The following is a 12537-nucleotide window of genomic DNA, read 5'->3' as shown; positions in this document are numbered from 1 at the left end:
GTTCGTGACGTAACACTGTTTAATGAAGCAAACTTTGAACTCCAGGACCTAAAGAAGGACCTGAAACAGCTCAAATTTATTTCCACTTTTAAACTGGAAATAGATTTTATAGTTTCTTCTTTAGGCAGTTGGAGAGCTTTTAAAACCCAATAGTTGGAAATAAAAAAGTGCTGTTCTGCTATGCTGGTGACTTTATATAAAACAGAAGCAGTTAGCAGCAGCACTAGAGTAAAGGAAAAATGGTTGGGCTCAGTTCCGAGCAAATCCTATAAAACAAAGTTCTACGTTGAGCATTCCTTCATATATCAGGAAGACACCACAACCTATATGTACTACAAAAGCTAAACACGGATGTATTTCGATAGTTTTGTATTGTTTTGGAAAGCAAAAATGAAAGAAAATATGACCTATTCTAACATAGCAGATGCTTCAAATGAAAATGCCATTGACAAAAATATGGGACCTCTCCTATGTGTCCCCACCTGAAGTCGAGTTTACTGTTGTATATGACATATGGGCAAAACGAGAAATGGGCCTCTATAGCTGGCTTATATATTAGCCAGCTATAGAGGATCTGCTTATATATTAGTCTTTAAAGATTCTGGGGAAAAATAAGAGAAAAAAGTAATCAAAAATAATATGAAAATAAATCATGGAAATTTGCAGTTGCAACTTCAAAACTTTTGAACCTGGGGCAACGCCGTTTAAAGAAGAGAAATTGGATTTATCGGCAGAAAGTCACGAAGGTTTTGACACGGATAAAACAAGATTCTACCACTAGGATTTCACCTTTCTAACTAAACTGCTTAAAAGTTTAATTCAGTACTGGCCATTACCGCACACTGGGCATTGAATTCACCAAAAACCGTTCACCGCAGATTTATCAGAGTTAATTTCACGGGGGATGTTGCAGAATTTGATTTCGCTAGGGGTCCTTATTTTAGCTTATTTGTATTATTCTAGTCCTTATGTGCTCCTTTGATGCCATTGGGAATAATAGAGAAGAAGGAGTTCTGTAGTTTGGCTTTCTTCACGAAAGTGTTGGTCCCTTCCCTTGACACAGATGGGTGTATTTAATTGCTTAGGGTCGGGATTATCGTATCGTGCTTACTTCGTATGGTGTTTCCACGCTGTGCTCTTCTTCTCCCGTCCTTCCCTCTCCTTTTGATATTAAACGTATTGTTTTTCTTCAGATTCTTATTCATTCTATTGTATTAGGCTAGGGCCTGTTTACATCATGGGAGTCATTTCAAAGTTCTTGTTATTTTTCGTTTAGGAAAGACTAGGCTCTTAATTCAGTCATGTTTTCTCTTCCCCTCTCATATCATAGGTATCTAAGGAAGGACTGGTACATCGGCTGTACGGTGGAGAAAAGTGAACTTTTCTTTTCCATTCCCTGCCCAGAGCTTTCAGCTGCTTGTACTTGAGTCTATTAAGCTAGATTAAAGGTTAGGGTTTTATATGGGTTAGGTGAAGTAACTTGTGCCGATGCACCAGCGGCCCAACGTTGCTTCCTGTGATGAGGGAATGTAGCCACAAGACCTGGTTTGATGAGGGATGTGGCACCGTCTTCTGGGGGAGCTTTTATTTTAATTGATGGAATGCATTTGTTGATGTTTTTTCTCCGAGCAAGAAGTTAACTTTTGCTTATTTTCAAGATAGTTTTTGAGCACTCTGTGCAGGAGGTACTCATGGGTGTTCCCTCCCATTCACTGCACAGGAGCATAATGATACGACAACACCCACCCAACTTTTGTCAATAACACTTGGGTGAAGTTGATCAAGCGAGTAAGTTCATTTATCGATATCTTTTGTCGAATAAACTTTTATTGTATGTTGTTTGAAAAAATTGAAAGACAGTCATACCATTGATAATGGCATCTAGCATACACTCCGCAGAGAAGCGATTGTATGAGAAGCTAGGGATGGAGAATCCAAACAAACCGAAGGTGTACACCAGCACGGTGAAAGAGGGGCCTACCATCCACAAAGTCCGGGTCATTGCACACGACGGCTCTAAAAAGATACCACCGCCTGTAGCTGCTAAACCTATATTTTACAAGGCATCTATCCAGCAACAGAAAGTTCCAGAGAAGGCAAAACCATCTTCTGCATCCGTTGGCGCCGGAAACAGCCAGGCAAAGCTGGGGACAAAAAGTATGGAAGATGAATTAGCTGACCTCACGGATCTACTTGTGAAAAATTTGGACAACACATCAGATCCTGATTTTTACGGTAAGACACAGAATAACAATCGTTTGAATAGATAGAAACCTTACAATGTGTTCGGATCAGTTTCAGCATCGGAGAGGCACGGTAGTATGTTGGCAGTTCAATGCAAACATTTTTTACTAAGTTTGTTTCGGTTAGCAGAAGTTTAAAATTTTTTATTGGTTTCCAGCTTATTTTTCCAGGATCCTTCTTGACGTTTTGGAAAAATAAGAAACTACTTTTGGAGTATAAACATTCATAAGGATTCGATGTCATGTTTATTTTCTCAAACTTGTCCTGGCTGCCGATTAGGATGTTTTAACATCAATGTTATTAGAATACCAAGAAGCTTGTCAACATTGTTTTCATAATTGTGGTTGGGCAGATTGAATTTTCGTTTTTATTATTCTAAGATTTTCAATTTGTTAAGAAAATTAAAAATCAGCACTTTTTGTCATGAAAACAAAAAAAACTATACTAGAGAAAACAGCTTACTGTGAAAATATCGAATGCAGTGACATGGAATCAGAGTACAGGTGCAGTGAGTTTGAGAAAGAGGTGACCAGTAACTGTCGTGACAATATGATTGGTATTTTGTGTAATTTACTTCGATTTCTTTAACTGTTAAATATAGCTCAACTGATTGGACACGGAGCCACCTTAATACTATTAGTTGGCTTAAGTTAACAAATAAATAATGCTGAACTTTTAAATTTGATTTCAATTGGTGACTTTGCTTTGGTAAAGAGGATTTGCAAAATGGGTTTATGTGGGTGTGTTTTAATAAGGATAAACTATTATCCTGCAGTTCATTGACTCCACCGTTCAAGGAAACCTCTTCTGAGGGAGAGCAACTCTGGGTTTAATGACTGAGCTTCCTGTAAAAGTTGACTTCTTGTGAAAGTTGATGATGAAAACTTCATTTGTCAAAGTTCATTGAGATTCATTCTCATTTTTAGTGTGGTGTGTAACCCAATCCTCAAAAATGACCATGATACGATATACCATGTCCCAGATTCCTTTCATGGGTGTGAAAATTCTTTGTTTGACCAAGTGAAACTGGAAAGGAATATTTGGTCCTGAGTTACCAATATGCCAGCAGATCTGGGTTGCCTGTCAAGTGAAAAAAACACCTCTTATTAAAAATGTATATTAGGTTGGATGTCATTGATATTCAGTGGCCTATAGACAGGGACCACAAATTATATCATGGATTTGGATGGACTTAAGTGAAAGAGGGTTGCCATGCAAAAGTCAAAGAGCGAGATGATTCATTTTAAGGGTTTAATCACATTTTAGGCATTGTGGGGGAGGGGGAGGGGTTGGGCATTAACTTGCTTCCACTTGTGTTTTCTTATTTTGGAAAAAGTGTTCATGCTTCCCCTTCTATATTTCCTGAATGAAAAGATTAGTGAAGGAAGTCATTATTTTTATTCTATGACCAATATCTTTGATCTCAGATACACTTGTGTCATCATTAGGCCAAGTTTGATGGGAGGTTTGCCATTTTTGTGCTAATGATGGGAGGTTTGCCGACAGATCAAGTTTTTTAGAAATTTGCTACAAAAATGGTAGTTCTTTTGAATAATCTTTTGGTGGTACAAAACTTGAAAACGGCTTTGAAAAAAAGCAAACATTTGAGTAAACTGAAGCTTTTCGTCTGACATTCTTCAGAGTTCAAAACTTACTTTAAAACATAGAGTAGAGCGAAAACTCTATGCTAGGAAAAATATATACCCAGCTGTGGATCGAAATATACCAATCAGAAACGTGAGCACATGACTGTTGAGGTTGACCAATCAGTGCCACTTGTCTATAGAGAATGTTACCAATTGAGTCCTAAGGTGAAAACAAACTCCGTTTGTCTACAAAATAGCAGTTTTTTGTGCTAATGTAGATACATTCCAAAACTGCTAGATGGAATGACGATCAGGCTTTACCAATAATATGAAACATGTTGCCATAATAGCTTTTTGCACAATCTGGGTTTTTCAGTAAATACTGCCCAATAACAGAATCACATGTTTTATTTGTACTTTTAGATCTGCAAGACAAATGCATTAGTTTACTCAAATGTTTCCTTTTTATAAAACAATTTTCTTTTGAATAGCATGAATTCTGTTCATTTTGCTGCTGGCTTTTTTGTCACTCAACACACAAATTTTGAATCCCTTTTTTCAGTCTAAAGTTGGGCCAAAACAAAGTTACTGTTAGTAGCTGTGAAGTTTCTTGTTTAATGATTTTTTCAATCATTACAGGCATCTGCTACAAATGTCGCAAGAATGTCTCTGGTGAAGGCAATGGATGTACTGCAATGAGCAATATTTATCACACTGACTGCTTTTTATGCAAGACTTGTCGTGAGTTTATTTTTTTATCTTTTTTCAAAGTATATATATATATATATATGAAATGACCACTATTTTATGCAAGCTTTATGCAAGCTTTATGCAAGTTATTTTGGACTGCCAATAGTTAGTATATTCAGGTTCATTTTTCATATATAATTTCAATTTAGGAATGCTTTTGTCAAAAGTGTTTGTTATTAAGTTGAAATTTGATAAAATTATAGTTAAGCTTTCAATAAAAATTTTCATGATAATAACTATAAAACTCCCTTGTGCCAAAGAATAGATTTATTTCTCTGGTTGCTATGAAGTGGAGTCTTAAAATTTCTGCATGAAATTTGCAAGGAGATGGATGAAATTTGTAATTCAAATGCTTGACAGACTTAAGGTTTAAGGCATAGACATAAAATGCATGTAAACAAATACAGGGCAAACTGTTCTTCCATTTCTTTTCCCAAAATATATAATTTTGGGTTCAATTTTTTATGTCTACAGGGGTTTTCATGATACAATCAGGCCTTGCTCTAAGTAAAATGAAGGTGCTCCATAAAAAGAGCCCCTTAGAAACTCTAGGCGCTCTATTTCGCACCTCTAAGTAAATGTCCTTGAGAGCATCCTTCGAGAGCTTTAGGAGATCGAGAGATTCAAATTGAAAGCTTCGGAAGAATGTTAAATTTGGAATTCAACGGTGATACCACAAAGCACCATAATATGAAATAACAAAATATGAACAAACACTATCTTAATATAAATATAGAAATATAATAAATAATAAAACAAAGTCGCAAAATTGTTCAGATTTTTTTAGATATGTAAGTTGCCATCATTCGATGAGCTTTTAACAGTTATGTTTAGCTTCACATATTGTTTCATCAAAACGCATGGCTTTAAATCGAATATTTAACTTTGTTTCCTTTTTTCATGTTATCCATTCTATAAGAAACGCTAGAATATCTACTACTCGCAAAAGCAAATTAAAAATGAAAAGCAATGCGATAATTTGGACGGAAACGTGATCGCTGATTTGCACAGGCGATTTTAAGTTATTAAAAAAACAGAAAATAATATATACTTCAATAGAAGATTAACGCTTGCTCGAAAATCAAATAAATCTGCCGGAGAATACGCTTGCTTGATGGCCTGTATCCTTGATGGTTATTAGAGGGTTTTCAGATTAAAAATGATATCGAAAACCCAACGTTGAATTTGCTGAATTTTTTCTCAAGGGGTAATCTTACGCAAATCATAATATTGCGGTCTGTTGGGAAGATTGTTTATGTTTGATCAAGTTGATTTAATAAATTCCAAAAATTTATTTTGCTCCGCGTTAATATTGTTTTTACGTTTTGAGGGGCTCTATAAATCGCTCTCCAAGGCTTTTTTTGGGTGCGCTCTAGGCGCGCGCGCTCGATCGAGCGCCTTTCCGGGCAAGGCCTGATACAATGTGATAATGTAGTAATGCACAATCTTCATATATGTATGACCTGTTCAGGAGACCTGTTCACCCAGTGTACCAAAATTTTTGTGTTGATAGAGAAGTAAAGAATAATTTTGCAATACTGCTAATTTGAAAAATTTAATAAATCATAGACCTTGCAGTCACTCTTGATTTTAAACATTGATGTTTCTGTCTTTGATGAAATTTTTTTTACTCCCAACTTGTGCATTTTCACAGAGACAAAGTTGACTGGCAAAGAATTCTACTGTGTTGAAGATGAACCATATTGTGAAACCTGCTATTTTGTGAGTATTTCTCTTAAGCACATTAATTTTAGATTGTTATTGAAACATTTAGTTGCAGAAAGAGAAGGCAGGTTTCCAGTTTGATATTTTTTTGCAAGATAATGATGATTAATATGGATTCAGATGTTTGTTTTACCATTTCCCACTCTTGAATTAAGCAAAAAAAACAAGATAAAGTCAATTTTTCACTCGGTTTAAATTTGTGAATGTAACTGACAATATGTGAGTTGTTGCTAAGTTGAAAAAGAAGTTTGACTGCACATGCCACTTGGAAAACAAAGTATAATCCAGAGCTTGTTCAAGTGTTGTTATCACTTTCTGAAAAAACAAAAAAGAAGTATTGCAAAGTTGTTATTGAAATAAGAAAGTTTTGTTCTAAAATTGGCTTGTTAAAGTTGTCCATTAAACTCACTAAGCATAAGAGAACTCAGACAAGGCCTCTCTAGGTTCCATGGGGCTAAAACCTCATGGGGCCATAAATTTCAATTTCTCAAAATAAATATTTGCAACGATATATATGGTAAAGTACTACAAATCTTTATAGGATAGTTTGGAAGAGTGTGTTACTTGTGCAAAGAAGATTACAGAAAGGGTAAGTGCTATTTAACATTTTGTGAGGTTTATTTATTTACCAAAGGTACACTATCAAGTAGGAATGTCCCATAAACTCTTTGGAATGTCCCATTACTTTTTTACTAACCATATATAACTTAGATTTTTCTGTTTAAGGCCTAAAGCTCATAAATAATTGTTTGTGAATTGCAATTATAATTATCTTATTTTGGTTTATTACTTGCAATGCCCACAGTGGCGAAGCCAGGTTTGGAGGGTCAGTTTGGAGGGAAAGTTTGGAGGGATGGTCATATGCCATGTCCTGTTTACCACATCCAGTAATAAAACACCTACTTCTGATTTCTGAAAACCTATTCATGGTGAATTAACCATAGGGAATTGAATTTCTGTCTTTGCAACAGTAATGTATGTACCCAAATGTATTCCAAACGTATATGACGTACCCAAATGTAGTCACCTTTGATGTTCATTAATGCTTGATATTGTCACATTGATGTTCATTAATGCTTGACATAACATTGATAACATGACATAATTTTATTAATGTGTGAAAGTCTTTATCGTACCAGCCATCTTACAGTATCTCCCTCTGTCTCTTCTAAGCATAACTTCCACACAGTGACAAGGGCCTATCCTCCTGTCCCATTGCATATTTTTCTGCTAGATTGATAGCCTAATGCCAGAAAAATTCACAGACGAATGACTGAAAAGAACTTGCACTGGAAGTGCTTGCATGCCTTGACTTTCCTATTTAAGAATTTCAGTAAAAGTATCACAAAATTGAACCACGGTTAACTCACACTTCACCTCAGGTTTGCAAGCCATAACAACCTTTTGACTAAATATGCATTGAAGTGAATTCCAAAACAAGGTCAGGCCAATTTGAATAAGCCTGGCCAAATTTATATTCTTGACTAGCTATAATTTCTGCCAAACACACATGATTGTATCCTTTAGCCAATGAAATAAGTTGCTAAATTGTTTACAAGATAGTGACAAAATGATAACCCTCAAACTTGTTATTTCCTTAACAATTGGTCAGGCCATTCCAAAAAAGCTTGAGCAAAATGTCACAAACAATATGCTCACTTGAAACTTCTGGCCAATCACCCAGCTCCATTGAATGAAAATTATGCTGTTGGTCAGGTGAATTTCTGAGAGCCTGACTTTGGTCATAATTATAATCAGAAGTGAACCACTGCTCCGTAAATGTAAGTGCTCCACCACAGAACAACAGGTATCTGAAGATGCTAGAGAGGGATGCAAAAGAGTATCTTTTTCTTTCTTTGAGTTTTTTTAACATGAAAAAACATGTCACTGAAAATTGTTGTTCAGGCTCAGCCCCTGCCTCTTTGCTTCACCACTGAATGTTCATCATGTACATTTTACAAAGACAAATTTTTCTACACGTTGGTTTTTTCAGTTTAAATTCTGGGCTAGAAAAAGCTCCTCCTTATTGTTATGTCTTATCTAAGGTTTTGTCCTAGTTGAAGTGGGTCGCTTATAAAATATTACATTTATTAGTAAAAGTTTCAATTTCAACTGGACATGAAGCATTAATATAATTTTTTGATAATGCAGATTCTTCGAGCCCAAGGTTTTTCATATCACCCAGAATGCTTCACTTGTTCAGTTTGCTCATCCAATCTTGATAATGTGCCTTTCACTGTGGATGCTACAAACCAAGTGCATTGTGTGGAATGCTACCAGTTGTAAGTTCTCTTTTTGATGTTTCTTGTTATCACCTTTCATTATTCATATGGTTTTTATAATTCTTGCAATAAACTGTTATATCTTTTCTAAAAGAAGATTTTATTTCTGTCATAGAAAGTTTTCTCCTCGCTGTGCTGCTTGCCAAAAATTGATCCTACCTGAAAATGTAAGTAGCGCATATGAAAATTTTTTGATTAACTGTCTGTGGTTATGTTCTTTTCTTACATTTTGGGACCTGAACTTGTATTGTATTGAAAACCTGGATATAAGAACTAATTTTTACAAGAATCCGTTGACAGTTTAAACAAGCACCTTGTTTACTGCAATTTAAGAAAAAAGTTCCTGTTGAGATGATGAAGAATAATTTCAGTAAGTGTAGATGCCAGTAGTGTAATTCCTTCAACACAAAACTTTGTTTGATCAGCAAACATTGGAGATTGGAGATTTTAAACAACAAAATGCCAGACAACCTTAAAGCACCAACTTTTTAAGAATCTGGACTCCAAATTGCTAGAACTGCGAACTATCCATATTTCCTGATGATTTAAATCTGAGTATAAAAGAATTTCACCAATGTATTTATTATTTAACTTTGTGTTCAGAGTTTTTATTGTTATTTCATCTTATATATATAAGATGAAATAAGATAGCTTAAAGAAGAGTGAAGAGTGAGCTATTCACGAAACAGGCTTGTAAAGATAAAACATGTAGTTTTATTTTCTGCAACTCTATGCTATATTACGCTCTACGTGCAAATGTATTGAGCACTGTGCTACGGAACTATCAACAGAAAAATTTCTATACATACATACATATATATATATAGATCTTCAAGAAAAACACTCTCATGTAAACGTTTCGACCGAAGTCTTCGTCAGTACTATATATACACTGATTACTGATGAAGACTTCGGTAGAAACATTTAAGCGATAGTGTTTTTTCTGAATATCTATATATATATATAAGGATACCAAACATACATTTTATTATAATTATAAAAAAACGATACAATTGTATTGAATTATATTATATTGTATTGTTTGCTACCTAGCTTCTGAACGTAGTTTTAGGACGATGAAAAGTTTATCGAGCAGTGTCCTGGTCCTTTCTCTCGATGTGACCACACTACTTGATTTATACTCCTTGAATTACAGAGAGCTAGCGACTCTCCTAACTCTGGGGGACTCGAACCACGGACTCTTGGGTCTGTAGTCAGCGACCTTAACCCAACGGTCTTACCAAGCTATCAATTTGATCTTTCCAGGAAAAGGGTGAAACAGTTCACATTGTTTCTATGCAAAAGAATTTTCATGTTGCCTGCTATAAATGCGAGGTGAGTGTCATCCAATTACGGTACAAATACAAAGACGATTACAATATTGTACTTTATATAAATATAGTTCGTGTTATTTTTGTGGGGTTTTCCTGGCTCCAAAGGCATTTTACTGAGGGCTAAATTCAAGGGTACGGGTATAAGATCTTACCCAAAGATGAAGCTATCGTACGCAAAACTACAATAGCAAGTACAAATTCGTACGGTGAAACCCCCGACAAAAGAAAACGGCAATACAATCAAACGACAGAAACTTAAGAAAATACCCAATTATCTGGGGGGTTGGCCATATTAGCACAAGCTCTTTCCCCATCAAAGCACTGACAGTTGCTCTTGGTTCGTAGCCTCATGAACCAGGCCAGAATAAAAGTAATCCAATTTTGGCCATATCTTTCATTGGCCATAACATACCCAATTGCCATAACATGGCCATAACACACACGGTAGTCTTTAGTTTATTTAAAAACAAACCTAAAAATTTAATAGAAGTGACAATTAATTTCATTCAAAATTTTTAGGGGTCGCTGCCCTTCAACAATGCTGAATTTCAAAATACCTTCGCTGTAAAATCTTCTAAAGTCATAAGAATTATAGTTCTCCCACTCCAGAAGGCTGAATTCACCTGATTATAAAATGTATAAAACTTGAGAATGGCTTTGAAAACGCAAACATTTGAGTAAGCTAAAGCTTTTCTTCTGACACTCTTCAGAGTTTAAAACGTCAGAACATAGATCGAAAACGCTACGCTAGGAAATATATATACCCAGTTGTGGATCGAAATAGGCCAATCAGAAATGCGAGCACATGACTGTAGAGGTTGCCCAATCAGTGCCGCTTATCATTGAGAATGTTACCAATGGAGTCCTAAGGTGAAAACAAACTCCGTTTGTCTACAAAATAGCCGTTTTTCCGTGCTTATGTAGATAGATTCCAAAACTGCTAGATGGAACGACGATCGGGCTTTACCAACAATCCGAAACATGTCGCCATTATAGCTTTCTGCACAATCTGGGTTTTCCGATGACAGAATCGCAGGTTTTAGTTGTACTTTTAGATCTGCAAGACTGAGGTGGCAGTTCTCTTTGGGGATGAGTTTTGTTTCTAATACCAGACGGAACATGCTGTTTTATTCTATCCTCAAATTTTTGGGTAGTGCATCCTACGTAGCCAGAATCACACTGGCACGTAAATTCATATGATGATTTCATAGCGTAGAGTTTTCGATCTATGTTGTGACGTTTTAAACTCTGAAAAGTGTTAGACGAAAAGTTTTAGGTTACTTAAATGTTTGGTTTTTTCAAAGTCATTTTCAAGTTTTGTACCACCAGAAGATTGTTCGGATTCACAAAACAGTGATTAAAACCCTTATTATCCAAACTGAATAAAACTTTCAAGGCCAATCCAAACGATTTCTGTTTTCTATTTTGCTGCTAGAATCTTTGTTCGAGTGTAGCATCTTCAGTGTAGAATCTTTGTTTCAGAATCATATTATCTTACCGCTTCTCTCTTTGGCATTAGGACTGTGGAATTCTGTTATCAAGTGAAACAGGTCAAGGCTGTTACCCTTTAGATGGTCACCTTCTGTGCCAGTTATGCAACGGTAAAAGAGTTCAACGAATGACGTCAGACCTCACGCCAGAGCCATCAACTGAACTTTGATTATTACTGTGTTACAGTATAGCTACGTTGTAGGGCCAAGAGATGGTAGTAGCCTTAGGACCGTTTAGACCATGTGGAACATTTCGGACATCTTCTCATATGTAGCAAAATTTCTCTCTTTAGAAGCATCTATGTAACTGTAAAGATTCGTTACTTTCTGTCAAATAATTTAGTATCTTTAGCTTGCTTGAAAACTGGGATCATTTTAATGATTTAAAAATCGATTAGTTTGTGATTTGCTTTTGTTTTCATTTAAAAGACCCAAATTAACAAGATCTAAACTTTTTATGCACTTCTACCCCCCTGTCCCCTTTTTCTTCTCTCGTTTGCAGCCTCTGCTCATGCTTCATTCCTGGACAGACCATACTGAGATTCTGCATCCCCTGCCCCCGTCTAAATGTTGACAGGACATTATCTGTCATTTGAATGGAATTTGTGAAGGGGGTTAGATGTGCGACAGTATATGCATGTTAGCTACTCTTAATTGGACGTTCATCGCAACAGCTATGCCCAAGAGTGTATGAAATACAGATGAATGAAACTCTATGTCCCTGCAATTGCATAAGTACAGTTCTGTGGTACAGTTGACAATGCAGCTTTATTCAAAGCTGTCACAGCGTCTCAAATGTCTTGCACAATTAATATAAAATCAGCAAGCCGTAGTTCAATATTGACGTAAAGTTCATAATAATTGATACGAGATTTTATATCGCTGAAAGTAATTCAATGATGTGTAAATCACACTGTAGTTTATAGGCTATTTTAGGTTTCTTTTTAGGTTATAGGTTATTTTAGGTTTATAGTGTTTTTCATCATCACATTTGTATGCCATGGCCGCCACTTTTATCCTCGCTTCTACTCTTGGTATGTAGTTAGTGTACCGTAAATCCTCACTAACTAGCCTTTGAACAAGCCCCCTCCCCCCTGAAATAACCCTCATCTTAAAGTAATTTTTG

General features: G+C 35.8%; 1 protein-coding gene across 1 annotated transcript; it reads left to right on the top strand.

Annotated features, from left to right (window-relative positions):
* Window positions 1-1748: 1748 nt before the first annotated feature.
* On the top strand, window positions 1749-12410 carry LOC135688600 (lipoma-preferred partner homolog). The gene is made up of 8 exons (XM_065205529.2): window positions 1749-2235; window positions 4470-4571; window positions 6235-6302; window positions 6847-6894; window positions 8457-8587; window positions 8703-8754; window positions 9854-9922; window positions 11441-12410. The coding sequence occupies exons 1-8, from the start codon at window positions 1875-1877 to the stop codon at window positions 11579-11581; spliced, it is 972 nt and encodes a 323-aa protein (XP_065061601.1). The 5' UTR covers window positions 1749-1874; the 3' UTR covers window positions 11582-12410.
* The last annotated feature ends 127 nt before the right edge of the window (window positions 12411-12537 follow it).

The sequence above is a fragment of the Rhopilema esculentum genome, chromosome 19 (genome assembly GCF_057945365.1).
Source record: "Rhopilema esculentum isolate cy_ngs chromosome 19, ASM5794536v1, whole genome shotgun sequence".
In the NCBI taxonomy this organism is placed as follows: Eukaryota; Metazoa; Cnidaria; class Scyphozoa; order Rhizostomeae; family Rhizostomatidae; genus Rhopilema; species Rhopilema esculentum.
Note: the sequence above shows the minus strand (reverse complement) of the source record. Positions and strands in the feature narration are given on the sequence as shown.